Consider the following 23,229-nt stretch of genomic DNA (forward strand, 5'->3'; position numbering starts at 1 on the left):
CTGCTTCCCAGTCAATCAATTCTCAGCCTGTATCATTCCAAGGGGTTTACTGCTCCTCAAGAGCAAAACTTGACATTTTTCCTTCTTGAATTTCATGAGGTGCGTATTGGCTCCTATCTCCAGCCCAGTCAGGTCTCTGACTGGCAGATGCAGGATAACAACTGGTCCCATACACCTGGCGCCATCCAAAAAACTTGCTGGCAGCATGCTCTGTCACCTCCTACAGGTCATCGAGATGTTATACAGGACAATCCTTGTGCACCGTGGTATTCCACTTGTTACCAACCTCCATTAACCACTATCCCCTGAGACCAATTATCTAAGCAGTTTGGGTTTTCTTCCACTCATCCAGTTATCCATCCAGATCGTAATGTCCTAGACAGCACACTGCTTCTGACATATGAATACCAATACATATACCTAATTCATAAGGTTCAGCAATAAAATACATACAACATCCTTAAGCTGCCTCGATACAAGAAAATTTGCACAGCATAGAATAAACCATCAACTTTTGATATGTGCTTCTGAAAATCTGAACCATGCTTTTATTGTTAATAAATGTCAGTTATTAGTAAATGTTTGCTACTTTATATCCCAACTACATGCATTTAATTAAATGATGGTATTAGATGAGGAGAAGAAAATAAGAAAAGGCTTATATTAAGCTCAGTGAATGGTAGCATGTTAATGATAAACTGTGAAATACAATAAAATGTGATACATTCTGCAACTTAGCAAACTGGAACCATTTTAACCTTTTAACTTCAATATGTGAAATAAAAAATGCAACATAATATGTGAAATAAAAAATAAGGCCTTAGCCACACAAAACCATTTTCAAAGAACTTGCTTTCTCCTGACCAATAAGCCTTTCATCTCTGCTCCTGCACAAACCAGATTTTGAGGATAGTACATGCTTTACTGTATTTTACATGAAATTTTCAACAAAATGAGACACACTTATTGGACAGCCAGAGACAAATTAAATTGCAGGTGCGAAAATTGTCCGCGGAGCATTGTGAACCAAGACACTTTCAAAAAGGTATCATATTTAAACTCAGTTACAAAATTTTATCTAGTTAAAAAAAGAAAAGGACATGTATGCGCTTGAAGTAGAGAAGACTTACCGTATCATGTTGCCTGTTATCTTTCCCTGATACGATCAAGAAGTAGTTCCATGCCAGCAGCAACAACAAAGCCAGTGGTATCATGTAGAGCTCAAAGTTCCAGACCACAAAAAGAAAAAGCTAGACGACAGAGCAGGAAAAAAAGTGATTCAAATCAGCATTACATTAAACTCTTGTGCACAGTTAAGACCAATAAATTAAAACAATTCTGAAGAAACCCACCTCTCCTGAGGCAGGGAAGTTGTTTAACCACTTTGCTGACTAGCCACTTACCTGCATGAAACAACTGCACCACTTTCCATCGCTTCATACCTTAGTTCTTGCAAAAGGAAAATTGATATAGCGTAGTCTAAGAGGAATATTAGTCGTTCTCTTATGGACAAAATAATGCAAAACAGCATAAAAGTAAGATCCCAGTTCAAGAAAGAAAAGGTTAATTATTTCCATGGTTAAAAATTAATTTGCTGTTGAGAAGAACGAACTTGGTCATTTCATAGTAAAGTCACACAAACAAGCAGAAGTAGTAAAACAACACATCTGAAAAAAGAATTTTGCATAGAAAACTAGCAAAGAAACTACAACTATATTAATGAAAGCATAGTGAAACAGTACTGAGCATAGACATGTCAAAAATGGGATTAAAAGGAATGCTGAGAAGCCGCCTCCATCCACCCCTTCAAAACCTTTGATTTATTGATGCGTTTCCTCAAACCACCACGAGTGCTCCATGGCTGGAGGCTGGCAGAAGCATGGCCAGGTTATGTCTCCCAGAGATGCACGCCTTGATAACTGGGGCCACACAGAGATGGCACCCCAGGAGAAACCCATTGCCTTGCCGGCTCCGTCACACCACAGCTTTCTGCCACGGAGCTCTGACAAGCTTCATACACTGGACTTCAGCCTCAGCTCAGTCAGATCCAACAAGCAGTAGAGAACTGACTGTTTTGAAGCCTGGAAGCCCTAAGCATCTGTCAGAGCCTGTAGCTGTACGGCGGAGATGCACCCAGCTAGATACATTTCCCTGCTGGTGCTGGTACAAAAATATTCGTTTGCAGGAAAGAACTAGAAGTATGTGGACTTAGATGGGGTCAAACGAAAGCCATTTTTATATCCAGTTTGCCCTAAGAACAAAACCCCCTTTATTTTAGCCAGCCCTAGCCATAACTTGGGTTTGTTTTCTTCTAACATAAAAACCCCCCAAAAACATGAGAGTATTATAGCAAACCGTACTACGTACCACAGCTGCATATACACCCAGAAATCTTGCTAAGCCTCTTTCATCCAAGTACTTAAGCTTTTGAATATCTATATCTTTATTTCCTACTAAAATGAATGAAGCTGTTATGCCACAGAACTAGCAAATCTAAAGTAATACCAATACCTAAGTAATTTAAAAAGGGGCTCCTTTGCCCAAATCAGTCACCAAGATGTATACAACAGCGATTAAGAAAAAAATGGGGATTTTAACAGTCTTCTGCTAGATTTTTGTTTAGAGTTCCAACAAAATGCTCTTACCATGTACCAGCTCCCACATAAAAGAAAAAAATCTGTATGTTAAGAAATCTCCTCTCCCAAGATCAGCTAACTTACCTCAGCCCCCTATGTTCTACCCCCAAATGCTATGTACAGGTGAGTCCTCTGAGACTGCACGACAAACATGATAAATACAGAAAGATCAGAAAAAGCAGGGTGTGTCACACATAAGAGGACACTGGCACTTCTAACAACATTCCATTTGAAAGAAAACTGCCTTTTTTAGGTTGTTTAGTTTAAAAGTAAACCTGTCAGAAATGGTACTAAGATGCAAAAAACAGCTCAGGAACTTGAGACTTCTTCTATGAGCTTGCTAACTACCCTTCTGAGAGCAACATCTACTGGGATTTGATGTGGTAGATTTGATATAGCCAACTTAAAACAGAATTCGCGTTTCAAAAGAAAGCCAAAAATCCTTGTAGCCCCTTAACCCCCAGAAACACCCTGAGTCAATGGACACCGGCTGAAGGGAGCTCTGGCAGTCAGCAAACAGCATCCAAGTACCAGAAAAGTAAATACTAGAGATTATCTTTGAGAAATGGCAATGCATACAGCCTTTCTTGTGCTCCCATCTGAATTTTGGTTAGAAAGATGGAAAGAAAATCCAAGTAATATCCAGACAATCCCTGGCTCCAGAGAAAAGAAGCCAGGAGATACAGACCTGACCAGTGACTGAGGAACACAGTCATCATGTACCCTTTACTCCAAAACATCAATGAATTCTTATCCAAACGCTCCTCACTTGAAGTTTCTAAATGCCAAATGTCCTTAAGGGCATTAATTCCAGACAGTGCTGTACTCTGTAGGCCAGTAAAATATTATATTAAGCTATTACCTCTTTACAACTTGTATGGACATACCTTTCAAAAATACGGATATTATACCTGCCATCTCCTGTAGATGATTTTGCTGACCTGCCACCTTAATTTCCATCTAGTCTGGCTGAATTTTAACTAGCTCCTCCTTTCAGGCACCTGTCTCAGCCAGGCACTAGGAAAACAGGGACTCTATATTTGCAACACAAATGAGATGTGTGCTGTGTGAGACCAGCACAGTGATGGCACAGCAAGTGAAATGGCCTCACTACCTTCCCCAGAAGAGAAATGCACTCACGAAATGTACATAGGAGAGAAAAAAAAGCAGATTCCCAGTATTAGATAAAACTCTTAAGTAAACAAGAGCAAATCCAAAATCTTGTGCAGGATCTCAAGAAAATGCAAGGACTCAGTTCTGAGGAGTAAAGGGCCTGGGAGGTGGGGGGAGAAAGGAAGTGGTAGGCAGAAACCTTAACTTCACATATAAAGGGGAGGAAAACTTATGTATCCACCCATTAAACAAGTACAAGGGCAGAAAAAAAAATCCAGAAAAGCTAAGGAACAAGTATAAAAGGGCAGTTCTGGGACTTGCCCATGCCTACAACGCATCCAGCGGAACGCTGGCTGTATCTGGTATGATCTCTTCCAAGGAAATAATGGCTCTAACTGTCTAAAAAAAGGATCCTCATCACTACTGAAACAAGCCAACTATTTTAAGGGAGGAGTGGGAGTCTCAAAGGTTACAGTTTAATATAGCTGCCATTTCCTACACAGAAGAATATAAGGGAGGACTTTTTTCTTCTCCCCCATGAGAACAAGATTTTCAGTCACAGGCATGAACTGGCCATTTACAACATCACATCAGTTGATACTCTTAGTGAGAGACACATGCATTAAATGATCATTCAGGGAGACACATGACACTATCCCTGGTGTACAACACTTCAAAAAATAATTTAAGTTAGAATATTGAATATCCTATTCTTTTGCAAACTACAGTATATTTTAAAAAGAAATCTCATCCAAAATGATTAACACTTCCTACTGTTCAGAAAAAAAGCCTGCCCTTTCAGACTAGCAGCTGTGGATCATTAGCTTTCCAGTGATGAGATGTGTTTGATGAGTATTTTTCTTTCTAATTAAGAGATGAGATTCTCTATTTGACTCTCTCTTCAGACAGAAGTGAAGAGAAAGATTTCTGCCTATGTGGAAAGGCCATATTCTACAGAACAATTATTTCAGATTTCTTTTTATCTACCTCCACCCAATTTCATTTCATTTTTTAACAGAACCCTGTTTGCACCCACAGACTTCACATCATTAACCCCTGCCTTTCCCAGCTCTTCCTATTTTTCCTTTTGCTAGTGTTTTGACTGCCAGTGGAGAGCAGCAGGTTAAAAAAGGAGCCCCCCACAGAGGGGACCCTGACCCACATCCTCAGGTGCTGGAGGGAGCAGAGCCCATGAGGAGGACGGGCTGTGAGCACCGCTGTTTTGGCAACTACCTGACAAAAACTAGAAACCCCTCACGCTGCGGAAATGCCCAAGTTCAGTGACAGCCACGGGACCGAGCACAGGATGGTTCCAGCTGACACCCAGGGAGCCTTGCAGCAGCCTTGGGAGGCAGACCACCTCCCCGCAGAAACAAGGGGGCTGGACAGCACGCCAGCCTTCTGCATCAGCGGGCTTCTCCTGGTGGTGATGGGAAGGTGAGGTCTCCACGAGCAAGCCACCCAGCCGGCTGGCACAGGAGCCCTGTTGATGTGCATTGGCAATGCGCTGGGCACCCAGGGCATGCCACTTGCCTCAGCCTCCTCTTCCAGCTGTGGCTTCCCTGATCGTTTGCAAGAAGGTCCTTACAGCCTCATGTACTGTTTTTTATTTCATCACCTATACATACATTTACATCACCTACATCCCTGCGCTATTTGCATCGCCCAACTCCACATCACCCTGGAAGGGCTCAAGCTGGCTGCTTGAGAGGGCGGTGTCTGCAGCTCCCAATGCTGCTGTGCTCTGCAGTCACAAGACATCCATTACCCCTTTAAGCTTAAAAGGACAATTGTATTTCCTGAGGCTTTGTTCCTTGGATGTATTCTCAGAAGACTAGGAAGAATGAAAGATAACCCACATATCTGCACAGTACAGGCTGTCTGCTAAGGACTGCAGTCTTTAAGGCTCCAGTCAAACCCTGCACGGTGTTTATACTGCAAAACACTTGAAAACACGTTTGCTGTACCTCGGAGAGTCAGTAGCTTCTCCCATTACAAAAGTAGTCACTTACCTTCTGGCGATCACGGCTCCTCTCATCTTGTATGACACTTCCATTAAAAAATGAAAAAGGAAGTATTTCTTTTAGCGAACATCAGATCTCAAACCACACCAGCATTAATGTAAACACTTATGGGAATCTATTTCAATGCCAGGCCCTCATTCAGGTAAGTCTGGCAGAAATGTGCCTTTTGAACTACTCTAAAGCATCCTCCAACAGCATTTTTCATCAGTCCTTGCAATTTCAGTTCCAATTACCTGAGTGCCAGGAAAAGGTGCAGCCTGGAAGACTTCAGTCTAAAACCCACTGTCTGTTACTCTGTTTGTTAAATAGGCAAAAGCCAACTGGAAAACAGCAAAAGCATGGAATGGGTCAAAACAAAAATACAGACAAAAGTTAATGTCATTCCCACCTGCCTTATTTTGACAGATTTTCAGTGCAACCTTGGATTAGTGTTGGTTTTTCTTTCAAATGCTGGGGTCTTGGTAATCTGAGAAATACTGAATATAAGTATTTTTGATCCTCTAAGAACTTTTCCTTTAACTCGGAAACAAACTTACAGGATTTCCTGCATCTCTCTGTTTTCACTGGAATTAGAGCAACCCAGTCCACTGCAATTCAGATTTTTACTCTCACTTTTTCTATTTATTTAATGTAGAAAACCAAATGGAGATACTTCCATGATAAATAACTGTAAGATCTTAACAAACTTTATGAAGTATTACTTTAAACCCCGTCTCAATAAGGTTTTGGTGTACTAAAAAGACCTATGGTAGCTCTCGTAGAGCACCTTGGGTCCCATATCTAGAATAACACTCAGGGGGGAAAAAATAATCCATTTTTACTGTGTACGTAATTTCTGATCACGTTTTTTCCATGTTGATACTTGTACAGCAAACTCTCAGTTCTATTTCATCTCACTGTTTTATCTAAGCCTGGTATATCACTAGTTAGTGACGAAACAAGCCTAACAACTGGCGTGACTCACTTGACCTGTCCTCAACCCACCTGGCTTGTTTTAAAAACACATCTAACAGCTCAACAGTTATTTCATCTGACACAACTTTCACAATGATGCTGTTGTCCAATCATATCACAATGTAAGCTGCCTGAGTCTTTATAAGATTGTCAGCACCAATAAAACATTCCAGTTAAAGCCTGAAATCTTCATTTAATTATCCTTTACTTTGCACTACAGGTTTAACTGACGTTTCACATCATTTCCAGCAGTGCTATGACTGGCAGTCCTGGCTTAACGGTTTGGACCTGATGATCTTAAAGGTCTTTTCCAGCCTAAATGATCCTGTGACTAGCTTTAAGGATGCCGACAATTCCAAGAATGCAAACCTCAGAGCATGAACGCAGCACCATTTTAAACTACCTTAACTCAGGTATAAAACCCATATTCCTGTAACCAGATTCACACAGCAAAAGTGAGGTGGAAATAAAAATGGCACACACCCCCTGCTCTCCGTAGATACTTACAAAAATGTGGAATCTCTTGGTCACTTCTTTGTCATCACGAGTTTCTCAGCTGCATTATTACAGCTGCATAATTAGTATCCTGGTTAAAATTAGAAAGGCAGAATATGGTTCACTGAGGTCATCGCCACACACACAGCATCATGGCATTCTCAGGGCACCTCAACACAGGTTTGTCCTCTCGGACTATGAAAATGCACACTGACTAAGAGAAACTGATACTGTTTTCCCTATGAGCAGTAACACCTGGAATCCAGTAACAAATGCTCAACTAGGATACTTAGATCAAAGGTATGTCTGAGAACGGGCTATTAGGTTCATCGAACCTCTGCCCCATTGTAATACTGCATTTTCTGAACAATATCCAACTGTTTACTGATGACCCATGTCTTGTTTCAGTGACATTACCTAAAAGACTGTTCTATGCATTAATTATCTTCCAAATGAAAAAGTGCCAGCTCCAGATTGATTTTGCTTTGCTTTAATATATAACTCTTAGGTTGACCTATTATTTCTAGCACAGTTTCTGCTGAGAGGGGTAGTCACCAGCTCTAAGAGTCAAGCCATCCTGGACTTCAAAATGTCCCAATTTACTCTGTTTTTTTTTAAAAGATGCACTTCGGACCTCTCCTTATTGCACATACCTCTTCCCATCCTAGAAACAATGCCATCTTTTCCAATCTTAAAATTCATTAAAATTGGCTAACATCTCCATAACTGCACCAGGCCCATTTCTGTTGCAAGTGTCACACTACCAAAGATACTCCTAAAAAGCGTGTTTCACGTCGTTATTTTCCTCTTCTCGCACACACAGATCTGTCACAAATCTGTGTTTGTGTTCCCTTCATGCAGGAATTTGGAATCTGGCAGATTTCTCCTGTTACCATTGCACTTCTCTGAGAGTGGGACTGCTGAAAGGTGTAAATGTATGTGTTACTTCAGAAGAAAATCTAAAGTCCTGACTTCATGAGAAGTGTAAATCACAACACGGCTCATGCTAGATAACCTACAGCTATTTATGTGTAATGGATTGCCCCCCTTCCTTTCTTACAGCTTGAGCTACAGAGCAGGGGCTGACAGGCCTTTGAAACCTGCCTCCTGTTCCTCCCAAATTTCTGAAACTGTAAAATTAAATAGTCTGTCAAAAGTTATTAAGCTGGGTATAGGGAAAAAAAAAGAAAAGTACTGGGTATCTTACCTTACTGAGACTGGCTTTGCTGCACAACCACTGGCGTCCACACAACAGATACAGCCCCCAGACATCCATATGGAAGTTGTCCCAAATGCTGTGTTTCTTTTAATTTGCCCCCCTCATCTTCTGTCCATTTCTTCAGATGAAGGAAAATCATTCCGCATTTTAAGAAAACACTATTAAAAGTTTAATAGGGTAGAAATAGCCACCATTACCCAAATTATGGAAAATGGAAGACTTGCAGACTTACTTTTTCCCCAAAGAAAAGTAAGTCAGTGACTTCAAAAAGGTGGATGCAAACTACTTAAACCTCACAGATGTGTAAATCTGCTCATCTTTATTAGTACTACAGAAATAGTACACAACCCCTCTTCACTATCCATTCACCAAACAACCACCATCAAAATAAATGTACCATCAGGATATTAGGACGTCTAGCCATTGGAACAGTAAGTCCTTTGATTGTAGGTAAAATCTCCACTTTGCCAACTGTCTGTCAGAAGTGAAAGGCATAGCAATAAAAATTAAATTGTATGAATAGAAGACTAAAATCATGTAGTTAAAGGCATACGGCTGGTCTGTGATTGCCAGTGATACAATGCAAAATCACTGATGTTTGGTTTGATAACCACTCATATGTTTGGAACAAACATAAATATTGCTTCCATAGAAGAGCAGAAACACTTCCACCAGCTGTTCTTAAGGTCATTTCTCACAGACTGGAACTGCATTGCCCTTACTATTTTTAAAGTACTCTGGCTCAAACTTTTGACATGGAGCTAAATCCTGTAATTTTGTTTTCACAACTATCTGGAGACAGCTTCATCAAGACACTGTTTCTCTGATGCCCTGGGGATATCTCAGAAATCCCTTGCTGAGTCTGTCCCTTCACTTGGAGCTGAGGTTAAGGTTGAATCAAGCAATCTTTCTGCTTCTTCTGGTTTTTATTTTCTCTGTTCTTAAAAATATTCTGATAAGTTTTGGGGTTTGGTTTTTTTTCTTCTTTCTGAAAGGAAAGATAGAAGCACCAAGGAATAGGATGACAGAAGAATCACCAAAAGGCAGGGCTGCTGCTCTTCGAAACGATGAGAACATCCATTCATTAGAGCAATAATATATGTAGACATTCAAATTTCCCTAGTGTTTTCTTTAAAATGATATTCACATACTAGGAACAATTTTAGGATGTGCCACTTGCCATCAACTATCAGTTGGTATCAACTAACTGGGCCTAATATTGGTTTATTTTAATTTTTCAACACCATCAGACAACCTTAGTGGGCTCTCCAGGATGATTTTCGTACTTGTGATTGATGACCTGTTTAATTTTGCTGTTCTGTGATGTCTGGAGTATTGCTTGGGTACAACCATGAAATAATAAATAAATAAATAAAAGCCTAGGATTTGTTTGTCTTCACTGACTAGCCTTCCTTAAGCACATATGGCCTAAACTGGAAGTTGTTCACATAAAATGCCTCTCTACCTTCCAGTGTGCTTCTTCGTAAATAAATTTTAATAAATAATAAAGTGTTTCAGCTACTTTGCCACTCTTTGTAACTTCATCTCCCACTGTCTTATAATTTTCTAATTTTCTCCTTCAGTGACCTCAAGACTTTCCCCCCAAACTCTGGTTCTGAAAACTTGCAGTTACATGCAGCGTCTCTAGCAATGTGTGCCTGTTTCTATTTGCAACTCTAATTTTAACACAGGGCTAGTATTACCAAGTTCTTGCTTCTTTACAGTGCTTTACTCTTTCCCAATGGGCATCATGTAGTATTTCCCACTTCTGCCCAGAATGAACTGCTTAAAGTTATTAGATGCCAGAGGTATCTACTGCTGGCATTTCTTCAGTATTTACCAAGCCTCTAAACTTTCTTGTGCAAAGCAAGACTGCATGTTGTAGAAACGAGAAGTCAGCAGAGAATACTGGTTCAGACAGCACAGCAAGGCAGCTCCAGGTGTTTGAACAACCTGAATTCTGTAGCTATAAGACTGCCCCTGGGCTGAGGCCACTGAGACAAATGAGTATTTTTAGTTCCCTGGTAGGATAGCTATAATTATATTTGGCAATGCTTTCTTTAAACAAAATAAAACTCTGCAAGCTCATTTTTACCTGGTCGTTTTCTCTAGTAGACTACAGTAGATCCCAAGAAAGCTGTTCACATCCTTCAGGTAGAAGTTAAAAAATTGCACTAGGAGTAAAACAATATTCGCATAAACAGTACAAACCCAAAGTATTTCAGTGGCAGACATTAGAATACAGTTCATGTATTCTGTACATTTTGAATTTGACTCCTTTTACTGTAAAATGCAGCACAAGTGAGTGGAAAGGTGGCTATTAACAAACCCTTTACAGTTTGGTAGAATCCATCATGAACAAATAAATAAGAAAAATTAAAACCAAAACCAAGATAGGTACTACTGTATCAACACTCAGTCTTTGGCAACATTTACTTCTTCATGCCTTTGCTAAACTTCCCTGGCCTGCAAAGCTCCACTCAGGTGCATTTGAGGAGTGGCACCACATTCACACAGTAATTATTGCCAGAGCATCACCCTGAGCTGCTGGGAGTTATACGAGAAATGGAGTCAGATACCTGGTTAAGAAATAGGCTCATCACACCTAACGATGGCTCACACACTTCCAGTCTTGTGAGAAGTTTCTCTCAATACTCACACAACTGCCCTGCTTTACGAGGGCAAGCACAAAACTGACATCTCAGAGAAACCAGAGGTGCTTCAAGAAGAAAAAGAATGCCAAAGGTAGGCTTGCAAAGCAAACCTGAATCCTTTTTTGTTATGAAACTACAGAAGAAAACCCCTTACATTCTGGCTAGAGTTAAGTAATCATTCATGTAAGGTGCTGGAAAAACAGAAGTGAGGTGAAGGCTGAAAGAGAGGTAAAGGTGGAGAGCATTCAGAAGTTCATAGCAGGAACAGCAAGCTGTATGTACACCAGTAGGCTAGACAGGGCACAACCTGTCCAAAACAAAGAAAAAGCACACCACGCAATTAAAGTGCCTACAAATTTTTTTGAGATTTTTAATCTTTTTTTATGGTTCACTGTTGCCAGATATATTGAAAAATGCAATTTTTAATCTATAATCTGTAATGTGATTTGTCAAGACAAACAAAATTTAACAAAACAAGATTTTCTTTCTCATGGTCCTAAGTGGAAAACTGTTTCCTGCTGCTTTTGTTGAGGTAATGCTTCTGCAGAGAAAAGTATATTTTCATGCTATTAAAAAGCAAGCATGCTGTTCCAATTGTTGCTCTGTAATAAATTTAATTATTTTTGTATTTCCACAAACTACATTAAATGACATTTAGCACAGAGAGGTGTGCCCTGGCAACTTTCCTATTGTTTTTATAGTTACTTTTTCCAGCCACCAAATGCAACCCAAGCTGTCTCCCTTTTTACAACCATCTCTCCCCACGCTGTAGTAGCTTGCAGGAAGTGCGGTTGTGTAGTGCAAATATATGATGTTTCAGAGAACCTACCTCACCTTTCAGTAGTTCATTGTTTCAGCAACGTTACACTTCATTTATTTAGACGTCTGCCACTCCAACATGTTTAGCTGCACTTTAACATAGAATTGTTCCACAGCTCTAAAAAAACCATTTATTGAGCCAGCAGCATCATCAATAACATTTACTAACCAGTGAGAAATGGTACATTTTATAGATGTTCATTTCAAAGCACATCCTCAAAAGGTGAATAGGGGAATGCAGAGTATTTTATTGCTATCCACAGAACAGTGTATCATCATTCTTAATAGCCATTGCCACATCCCCAACTGTTTTTTTTGCAAAATCACGTAGCAATGAGAGCACTGGTGTCAAAACAAGGACAGATTGTGTGTGTGTGTTTAAATGTGCTACACACACCAGGGAGAGAAGTAGTCTCCCTGAAAGGACCGAACTCTGGAATTAAACATTGCACAAAATAAAGTGAGCAGAACTCAAGACTTGGAATTATAAACACATGTTTTCTCTACCTTAACAGCCTATTCAAGTCTCAGAATCTTTCAGTCAAACCACAGCAGCTGCATATGATATTACTGAAGCTCTCACTATTAAGCTGCCTACCATTTCCCATTCTAAAAGATTTTTTGCACCTTTACATAAGTTCTAATGCATTTATTAATCATAAATGGTCTTTGAAACACAACAAGAAGTTGTCCTTAGGGCAAAGGAAGTACATTTTTCTTTCCCAAACACAAAATCACGTATGCATAGCTGATTTACACACTTGTGAAAACCTCACTTCCCTACTCTTGCATTGCTAGCAAGCCAGAACAATAATGACCTTGAAAACCCAGGATGGAGACTTGACCTTGTGATTCTCACACTTCAAGCAATGGTAATTACTGCCCTTGTATTTTCAATAATATACAGGAAAGCAGACTCAAGGTTTGAGCGGATCTCCCTTCCGATGTCACTCCTCCTTCCCCAGCTCCCCAGTAGCTGACTTCCACCTAAGCTTCTGCTGACGTTGGGGACAGGGGTAGTTTCAGCTGGGATTTCATAACTCCTGTAAGGTCCTGTGGAATTGACTTGTCACACTGAAGTAGACTGATGTGAGTGGGCCTAGGCTCTTCAGAGCTGCAGCTTAGTGTTTACCACTTGAGGTAAGGCTCCGCACAATGCCAGTGCTTGGCTCCTGTCTTCACAGCAGTGTCTGGAAGTGGGCTAAAAGTTTTGGTGATGCACATCAAAGCTATTTGCAAGACTCAGGAATTCAATGACTTGTTCTCCAGGGAAGTGTATTCTGGCAGGTGCAGACCTCTCTACCCTTCTACTGCTCACGCTCACCAGACCCCTGACCAGCTCTGACATCCTAATTTTCTATTTATTCCTTATTTACTTAACTCCGGCAGGAAGGAAATCGGCTCACCCTCCACTGCTGGGTTTCACCTAACTGCACTCCCCTCCTTTCCTCTGTTCTAACCCCTCTTCCTATATTCTCACGATCCTCAGCAGAAGCTTGTCCTCATTCCCATCCTTTCTACAACAGGATGCCTTCCTATTCCCTTCCTCCTTTTCTCTCCCCAAAATTCCTAGTTTCAAATCAGGATCCCTATTTCTTTTCCTCACCTGGAAAGGAGAAAGAAAACACAGGGGATTTTCTAGTTCTCGATCCCTGCACATTGCCTTCCCCGACACTGGCTCTGGAGGACCATTTGCAGCCCTGGTTGCTCCAGGATGGAGCACCGAGGCTGCTAGTACAGGAAAGAAGTGTAAGGAGATGGTAGCCAGGTGGGTGTATCTAACACATCTCTCACAACTCGCAGGCAGGGAGTCTTCTAGAGCTGGCCAGTATGTGTCGGTATGCAGGTGGAAAACGACAAGCAAAACACAGACATCAGAATTTGATCCCATTTTAGGAAGTCTTGGTAAGTTTAAAGATGTGGGAATACATCCTGAAAGTGGTTGCAAATATTCTAAGTGAGCATATAATTTCTGTACATCAAAAACAAATGAGCTACATTACTGTGTTGGCCCTATGAAAAGTTTCAACCCCAGAATGTGAAGACTGACAAAGTCAAAGGCAAGCCAGGAGATTACAGAAAGATCTTCACCACAGACAGCAGTGCTGAAATAACCCATAATAAATATCAGGCAGAAAGAAGGAATTTGGGTGTATAACCAGAACAGGATCTGAGTTATTGGGAAAAGTCTCTACGGAGATCTGAGATAATCACAAAAGCTGCCTTCCTCATTAAGGGTTTCACAGCTGCACGGTTCATCCAAAATAGAACTAACTATCAAGAGTCCCTTCTCACAATCTCTCTTCACATTTTAAAAGCATGAAACTTCTTCTTGGGTCTTTGAAAACCCTTTGTGGAATTTAACTACTAAAGATGTGTTGGTGTCTGATACGACATTTCTCCCTTTTTTGCCTTTTTGGTTTTTGTTTGTTTGTTTTTTAAATACTGGTGAGGTGGAAATATAGGTGGAAGATGCCTGTCGTGGCACCATAAATAACACTATGCCACCCTGAAACAGAGATGAATGAGCTCCAGATAAAAGAGATAAATATCCATCATGTGCACACATAACAGCATTTGTACGCACACACAGATGCAACTATGTATTTACATAGCACAGCAATCTTTCCTCCACATCTTTTTGTTTAATTTTTACACATCTCACATAGGTCCTTTGGGACACATATATCATTTAGTGATATCATTGTTGGGATGAGGTTTCATTGCTCAGTACCTCACTTGATCATTTACATCTTTGCACAGTTAAGAAATGAGACAAAAGAAAAGCTGTCTACTACTTTGTACTTGTTCTGCCCGGGTGAAAATGATACGTAACACTTACTGAAAGTAAAACAACTCTAATTTTACAGACAGGGCTGGAAATTTTTCTTTTGGTCTTACTCCCTTTGCTTTATTAGAGTATCCTTTTTTTTTCCCTACCTAATTTCAGAGCGCATAAGAGTATTAAAAATTAATGGGTTTTTTGCTGTGACGCTGCATCTCCAGTTAACTAGTCTGTAATTTTGAGACCTTTTATGAAAAAATCAAGAAAAAGACTTTACAGGTATGTGTAAACACAGATAAAATTCCAAATTCAGTGACAAACAATCGACATTTTACCATCTTCCCTGAACATCACAGGCTTTTTATCATGCTAGAGGCAACAAACCTCAGTGAAAATCTGGCTGGATGCCCTTCCATCCTGCAGTGCTTAAGTAAAACCATCCATAAACTACCTGAGCTCCTTAAGCCTCTATTTAATTACTGTCCAAAACACTTCAACTTCATTCTTTAAATATTTATATATCTCATCCAATGTTATACCTAGGCCCACTGCAATGAAGCTTTCTACATTGAAGGGATGTTAATAATTTAATGCTAAAGAGTTGTCAGCAAGGTATAGAAACAATGTAGAAAGCATATTTTTAATAAAACACAAATCTTGTGAAAGCATCACAGAATGTTTCATATCCTTGCAGGCTTGCTCATACAGCTTTTCTACCTGAAATTTCCCACCAGTGCTATTCCCATGTATTTTTTATGGGCTGTACAACTTCCAGGAGACGAACCACCATGACGTGTGCTGATCACTGCACAGGTGGAAAAAGATTACATAACATGGTAGCCTAAGTCCCATCATCACAGACTCTAAAATCCTTAATCTGCAGCAACAGCAAGGGAACGCTTGCACGAGATGTGCCATAGGAGTTACTGCAATGTTCTCCAAGGCTTCCACCCCACCCACCCCGAGAAGTGTGGATAACTTCTTTCATTTCTGCATTACAAGGGTAAAGACGTGTTCTGGCTGCGAAGCAAGCTATGTCAGGATGAGACAGCACCCCGTGAGTGAGTTATCTGCCTTACCTTCACATAATTCCAGACAGGGTTGTACCTCCATGAGTCTGTGCTGCCGCTCAGGCTTTTGAAATTATAGGACATTCCAAGTTATCACATTTTCTTCCAGTCTACCAGACATCCTTATAATCAAACTTTTAAATACATGCTGTTTAATATGGATTTATAACTGGGAAGCACTCGCTATGGAAAGCGATGACAAATCACAGCCTGAGAACTAGTGGCGTAGCAAGTTACTATATTATATAGCGCAATAAAGGATAAAGAAAGCAACAGAAGAAATACAATCTGAAACAAAGGAGGGCATAATTATGAAGTAAAAAAGAGAAGTAACACCAGTAAGTATAAAACCAGGCCAAAGCAACAGACGTTTTGGGAAGTTGTATGTATTCCTTATGATTTAAAACTAATCAACCCGAACAGCTACAAAAATAAAGGCAGTGTCAAAACCCCACCAGATAATTCTATCGCTTCTTTCGTTCCTGTCACTTTATTACATACTATTTAGTGCTACTACATAGTATTCATTATTTGTGAAATAACATTAAAATTGATGAAGCATAAAATCTTACTTTGAACGAACCTCAGTTAAGAGATACTTTAATTTTCCTTAATCCAGTTTCAGACCAGGTAGTATCAGAAGGTAGAGAAAACCACATTTTTACATATATACTTGGCAACTACATCTACGCATAGGTTTAGCCTTATCGCTCCATATGAATAACTATTTTGTATCTAAGAATAAAGAGAGATACAATCGTTTAAATTACTTCTACAGTGTATTTTTATACTTGGAATATATTACTATTAGTTCTACAGAACTTCTTGAGCTGTGATGGCAATCTTTGAATACTTCAGCAGGTGGGTGTTTTTTGTTGTTTTCCTTTTGCACACCACCACCACGAAATTGTCATTACCACCTCAAGCAGAAAAAAAAAAAAAAAAAAAAAAAAAGCAGAACAAGTTTTCTAATAGTACACTACAGTAAAAAATGCTATACCAATAATGATAGCTCTTTAAGCCCCAAAATGCAATGTGAATGATGACTAATAATAATAAGAAGGAAAGATTGATTGAAACACAACTTTGGCCTACAGGTAGAACAGGAATTTCACAGGAAAAAAAAATCTCATCAGAAGAAAAAATACTATTTACGGTCTGTATGAATTCCCTCTCTTGAAAACCTCTTTAAAACCTCTCCCCATATTTCTGGAATCTGTTTTGATGTTCTTCTGAAGAGCAACTTCTGTGCCACCTAAATTTAAACATATAAACCAGAGTAACCGAACATCAGTTTCACAGAGTCCAAGGAACAGGTCTGTGCCCCATCTCCAGTTTGGGACAAGGACACAATCCTTTCCTCCTGTAATTCCTTTCAGAAAGAGGCACGGATGTGCACACAAAAGCATGCACAGAGGAAGAGGAAAGGGACCACGGGTACGCTGTGCTGCACCCCTGCCAGCCCGGTAATTTTTTATTCCAGCACCTGTATACGAACGCTGGTGTCTGAGTGTTCACGTTGCAGTTACTGCCTTTAAAAAGCAGGAAAATACTAAGTTAGTAGCTCTCCAGCTACTCCCAGCTCTTCCAAAACCTGTAGCACCAGTGAGAATTCATTTCAGTCACAAAGATTGTGACATATCTGGAGAAAGCTCTATTTGCAGTTGTTGGAATATCATTTGCTCTGACTGTGCCCGCTTCAAACATCAGAAAACAAAAGCTTATTTCCTATGCTCTTGCTTCTCGCTGCCATATGAAGGCATGAAACCCCCAAATGCTGTAGAATTATTTTCAGTGTCAATTTCTTGTTTATCACATTTTCCACCCTATCTATTTTTTAGTATCTGATAAGTCTCCCCGGGATCTAGCTACATGGCTGATAAAGAGCTGTTTGACGATTGCATTCTTGACACAAGTGATCTCACATACATTTTATCTATATGTAAATACACAAAAAGCGCGTAAAACATATTTACAAGTATAGGTGTTCCTGATATCATATTCAAACATGTACACAAAGTAATTGCATGTATGTGCTCATATACATACAGTAATACAATGGGATTTCCATGGGGAAATGTGAAAGTTATTGTTAAAATGTCTGTCATCCATGTAAGAGAAACAGAAATGAGCTGGGCATTAAATTTGCATACAGCCCCAAGCACAGAGGTTCCTGCATGTGTAGTGTTCTCCTGTTCTTGATGATGGGCATATCTGGCAGGGAGAGTCTGTCAGGATTAGCTTAGGAAAAAACACCCCCAAGGAGATAATTTGAAGACACACTGAGAATTTGCCTCAGTACATGAAAATAAACATGAAATCCACTGCAAACTATGCACACTAAAAGTTACCACAAACACTATGCCACACACCAGGGGATAATCTATTTCAGCTAATTAACACACAGCCACACACAACACTGTGAGAAGTGGTTGCCACTTAGGACTGATTTAGGTCTTGCATTGCTTAGACAGACTTGGAAAGAGAAGGTCTTTCTAAATGTTTGGGGCGGGGGGGGGGGGGGGGGGGGGGGGCGGGGGAAGAGGGGGAAGGTAAAACTAAAGCAGCTGTGAAATAAACAGGCTCACACTCACTTGATGGCTTAGCTTTCTAGTGAATAACAAGACAACGTAAAGGCATTACTACATCTTTTATAATGAATATCAAAAAGATACAGTCCCCTTCTAGCTTCTATCGCTGCTTTTAACAAAGTTAATACCAACACCCTCTGCTCCAAGTTACACTCAAGATTTTTTTTTTTTACTTTATAGGTAAAAACCTCTGTTAGCAGAGTGAATCTTTCACCAACAACGCCAGCTACCAAGATGAAACTACTCTGCCTTAAAATTCAGGTAGAAACCAGGTAAATATTACACTACATGTGATTTTATTTAAAAAAAAAATTATCATCAATATCTGAAAACAACTTGGCCTGAAACCATCTGGTGTAGCAAAAGGAAGTATTTCTCTTCCCTTCCCTTCTCATTTTCCCCAACCCAACCCTCTTTTCCCTTCACTTTTTCTTGTTATGACAGAAAGTGTGATGACATCTCGTAACTTCTACTTCCTTAACAGACGCACACACACAAAGTAACCCCTCATATCAAAAGTAGATGTGCAAGCACATCTCTAAATGTTCACAGCTGCACATCTTATTAAGCATCTTTACTACTCTCAAATAGTAACTGGAATTATTCCAAAGATCTTGTGCACTTCTGCACTGGCCTGCTAGCTTAACACTACTTATTTTGTGAACAGTTCACTGATACTACTGAAGAGTAATAAAATAGATATGACTGGAAAAAAAAAACCACCACAAAACCAAAACACCCAAAACAGCTAAAGATTGCTCACCCAGCCGCAAAAATTTTGAGGCAAGAATGTAAACCCAGGAAATGAGGAGGGGTCACAGAAGTATCCAAGCAAGACAGAGGTGGCTCAAGGTGGCTCAGAGGCTCAGGGAAGTAAGGCTACAGAGGCACGGCTACAGTTGGAGCCAGTGACAGCCACATCCCTGGGCATCTCTGTCTGGCTCAGCAACACTGCACTCGGGATCTGATACCGAGAATGCTGCCTTGCCGACAGCAGGGACGACTACTCTGGGCTTGACTTCGTGCTGGGGACCCCAGCAAACGTGAGAGTACCGCATGCATCTGTGGTAAAGATAAGAGAGGAACAAGACTACCTACTGTATGAGAATGTGAAACAAATCTAAATACTGCCAATCCTCCTTAACTAAAAAGGGTATCTTCCAACATGGACACGCAACTCTGAAATGGAAAATTAATTCCCTACGTCCAAAATGTCAGATCTCATAGTTCAGTAAGATGAAGCGTTAAAATGTACAACCGGAGCTATAACTTGTGGAAAGCACTGGATAAATTATGAGATCTCTATCATAATTAACCAGAAAGAGCTGTGAAGCTCTGCCCCTCAGCACCAGGCACCACGCAGGGTGCAGGGCCTTAGCGATGCAACTTCTGCTTTGGAAAAGGGATCATTTCCAGACAGTCGTGAACAAGCAGCACCCTTCTAGAACCCGGCTGAGGTAAGGGAGTTTGTGCATGGGTAATGCCTGAGCAATGCACGTTCCCTATGGCACTGGCCCTGTGTTCCAAAATGGACACCAGCAGGCAGGTGCCTTTTACGACAGCAAGGTGACTGTTGCATTTTGCTTGCTGAGCACCTCTCAAGGTCTAACAGCAACCAGCAGGAAGCCTGGCTCATCATTACGCTTTAGTCTGGCAAAGCCAGTCCATCAGAATTTGAGCCAGAGCTGACTGTCCAAGGCAAGGCAGGGACCAAACGTCAATCTCCTGTTCTCATATTTGGGACCATCACTAGACAGCCACTCAGTTTCACTACCAGCTGTATCTCACTTCACCTCCTCCTTTATGTAGTTCCTAACAACTATTGACATCTTCCTTTGTCAGAAAAGCTGTTCCTTCATCATAAACTGTCTGAGAAAAGAATATAGGCAACAGAATGAATGATGCTTTGCCATTTGGTTGGTTACAGCTAACAACGTGGGGAGAAAAGAAAGTTCTGTTACAGGTAAGCGGGATGAAGGGGAGCTGTTAGCTTTCATCCCGGTAGGAGGGAAAAACTTTAGTTTTTACTGGAAGGTCCATTTGATCTTCCCAGTAAAAGAGAAGTAACAGGAGGATGTTTCACATAAGATATATATATATATAAAGGGAAATGAGGTTTAGAGCTATAAAAAGCAGTTTTGGAAAGGCTGTTCTGCCAATTACAGTATCACTAACCACATTTATCCCTAAGTTACCTAAACAGTGGGGATATTTCCATGTCTGCAGGTAGATGTTTTACTGGCACAAATGGAAAAGTCGGGTAGCAGACTCATCGGTGGCAGAAATTAATACACTTCATTTCAGAGTAAAATGATTGCCCTGGTCTGTAAGCAGGACAAGTTATGATACAGTAGTACTTACTGTTGCTTGATTTTCTCTTGAAGACTTCAGGTTAGTAAATAGTTCAGTAAGTAACTGGCAAAAGATTTTAAAAACAGGGACACAAGGTTTATCGACTCATTTGTGAAGAATTCACTCAACAAAAAGAATATAATTTTAAGATTTCTTTGGTGGAACTGCACCTTGGCACTCCAAGATGGATGGTAACCTCTGCACGAACACCATGGATCAAGGAGAAATCGGATAAAAGTGGTGTAAGAAAGGTTTTTCACAGACCAGCTTGTAGTAACGCTTAAGAACTGTGAAGTTTCCAGACAACCCTGTTTGTTCTTTTTTAAATAGCTGAACATTTTACAGTAGGGGCTCTTAGTTAATAGATTTCTTGATGCAGACGGGTGAAAGAAAACCCCGCCTGGTGACCTTCCTTTTATGACCTGAAAGAGTCCAGCTATTTCAGAAAGCAGAAAGCCAAAAACAAAGCAGCATTTACATCCCACTTTAAAATACCACCATATGAAGATCAAAGACTTCAGATCACAAAGAACTGGCTGCAAGTCTCTTCAGTTCTCTTTTCTTGGATCTTTATTCCACTACGCCACAACTTCAGGCAAGAGCATCCTCACACTAGCAAATGAAAACCCCTTTCCCAGCCAGGACAATACCATGCAAAGGACAGAGAGGCACACGGCAGTGGAGACTCGATGGAAGAAATCCAGAGAGCAGTGACTTGTGGATCCCATCAGCACCGACCTCAACTGAATGAAAGTGCCATTGCTAAAACACATCACACTTTCTCCCCTGAAAGAATGACTTCTCCATCAGTCTGCCCCAGAAAACCAGTCTTAGCAAAATATCTGAAACTTGATTAAAAAAATAAAGGCTGTAAGCAAGTGGAGGCTCTTAATACAGCTACAATCCCAATATAAATGTAGCCTGATGAGAACAGAATCTGGCCACACATTTTACACATCATACAACAAAGTAATACCAGTAATCCCTTAAAACAGTACTTCAATAATGTTTATCCGTGTCAGATTTCAAAACGAAAAATACATTAAAAGTAGGACCACAATACTCTGTGTCTGCTTCATGAAAGCTTGTGATTGCATTCCAGTTTTTCCCTTTGAAAATTTGATCTTGTGTCTTGACAGTGACAAATCGCTGGTTCTTTGCTCAGTAGACCTTCCTGATAATAGGAGATATTCCTCCCCAAGAGAAGGAATATTTCAGGTAAACACATTCACATGGACTGAGCCTGCCCTTTACTGAAAAAGAGTTTGATCTAATTGCTTGAATGTCATCATAGGACAGAACATCTTAAAATAGATTACCAGGCAAATTTTAAATGACTTCAAACATTAAAAATGCCTATTTTTCTTAAGATACTGTTCATGATTATCTGTAAATGCAAGTTTTACACAACTGTAATACCCCTTGCACAGTGAGAGCTACATAGCATTTATATTCTGACTAATTCTTAAAAACCAACCAGTTCACTTAGAAAAAGCAGGAAGAGAAAACAGCGCAGAAAAAAACAAAATTGCACTACAGCAATTTTAGCACAAGTTTATCATGAGGTATTGTTTTATACCATCGCTTTAGATTTTTCTTTTAAGTTTAGAGGAATCCACCATAGAGGCATGTGAGCCTATTTTCTGTAATCTTTCTGCTACAGACCCTAAAAGATTTCTACCTACTGCTATCTAACTACGAAAAGTTAAGAAAGATAACTTATAGCATACCCTCCAGACAAGCAGTTAAATGGTTTCCTGTCATGTTTTGTGTAGCCTTATTTTTTCCACGCACTGAGAACAGAAATATTGAGAATGCAGTACACAGAAAAAAAATCCTACCGGGCATGCCTGTACATGGTTAGTTTTTCCTTGCTGCACAAATTGATACCTATGTATGACCTGCATATAAAATATCTGACATGAAGATGTGCATTGCTGTGAGGATGTAACAGGAGATTTTAAAAAATATAATGTTATTAAAACAAGTTTGTGTGTTTGTTTGTTGGGGTTTTTTTTAATGTATAGATGGAGAAACCTCCTTCCCTCACAGTAATTTTTTTTCCTTCTCTTGTCTATACAGTCTGACAGAAGTCAGTCATGACGGGGTCTGCCTCCTGGGCGTCCCACTTCCCTCAGGGACCCCTGCACTAGAAAATGACTCCCTCGTCTAATGAGTTATGATATGAGCATTTGCCACGAACAGCAGATGCCTTTCTAACTTGGCCACCGACAGGACAAATTGAAGCAGGGGTTCAAAAACAAGCCAGCTTTACTTGTTAACCATACGGCACTTGCCCAGGTAAAACAACCAATAAAAAAATACTCTCTTCTTAGTTGTTTTTTTTAATGCTGGGGTTCCTGTAACAATTTGATTGATGAGGAGGTTTGCATTTTACAAAAAAAACCCCAAACAACCACCAAAAAAAGCCCACAACAACAACAACAAAAAACCCAACCCGGACAAAGAGTGGCTCGGTGTGTGTGGGAACTCAGTCTGTGCCTCTCTCCTCCACGA

At 40.2% G+C, this 23,229-nt stretch overlaps 1 protein-coding gene across 4 annotated transcripts in view; it reads right to left on the minus strand.

The window, feature by feature from the left end:
• MCTP1 (multiple C2 and transmembrane domain containing 1) overlaps positions 1–23,229 on the minus strand; it is a 276,103-nt gene that overhangs the window by 53,626 nt on the left and 199,248 nt on the right. For all 4 annotated transcript variants that reach the window (XM_037374432.1, XM_037374433.1, XM_037374434.1 and 1 more), the window contains one exon: positions 1,131–1,250. In XM_037374432.1, the coding sequence (XP_037230329.1) occupies positions 1,131–1,250 (120 nt within the window). The remainder of the gene's footprint in view (positions 1–1,130; positions 1,251–23,229) is intronic.

Source organism: Falco rusticolus, chromosome Z (assembly GCF_015220075.1).
Source record: "Falco rusticolus isolate bFalRus1 chromosome Z, bFalRus1.pri, whole genome shotgun sequence".
NCBI classification, from domain to species: domain Eukaryota; kingdom Metazoa; phylum Chordata; class Aves; order Falconiformes; family Falconidae; genus Falco; species Falco rusticolus.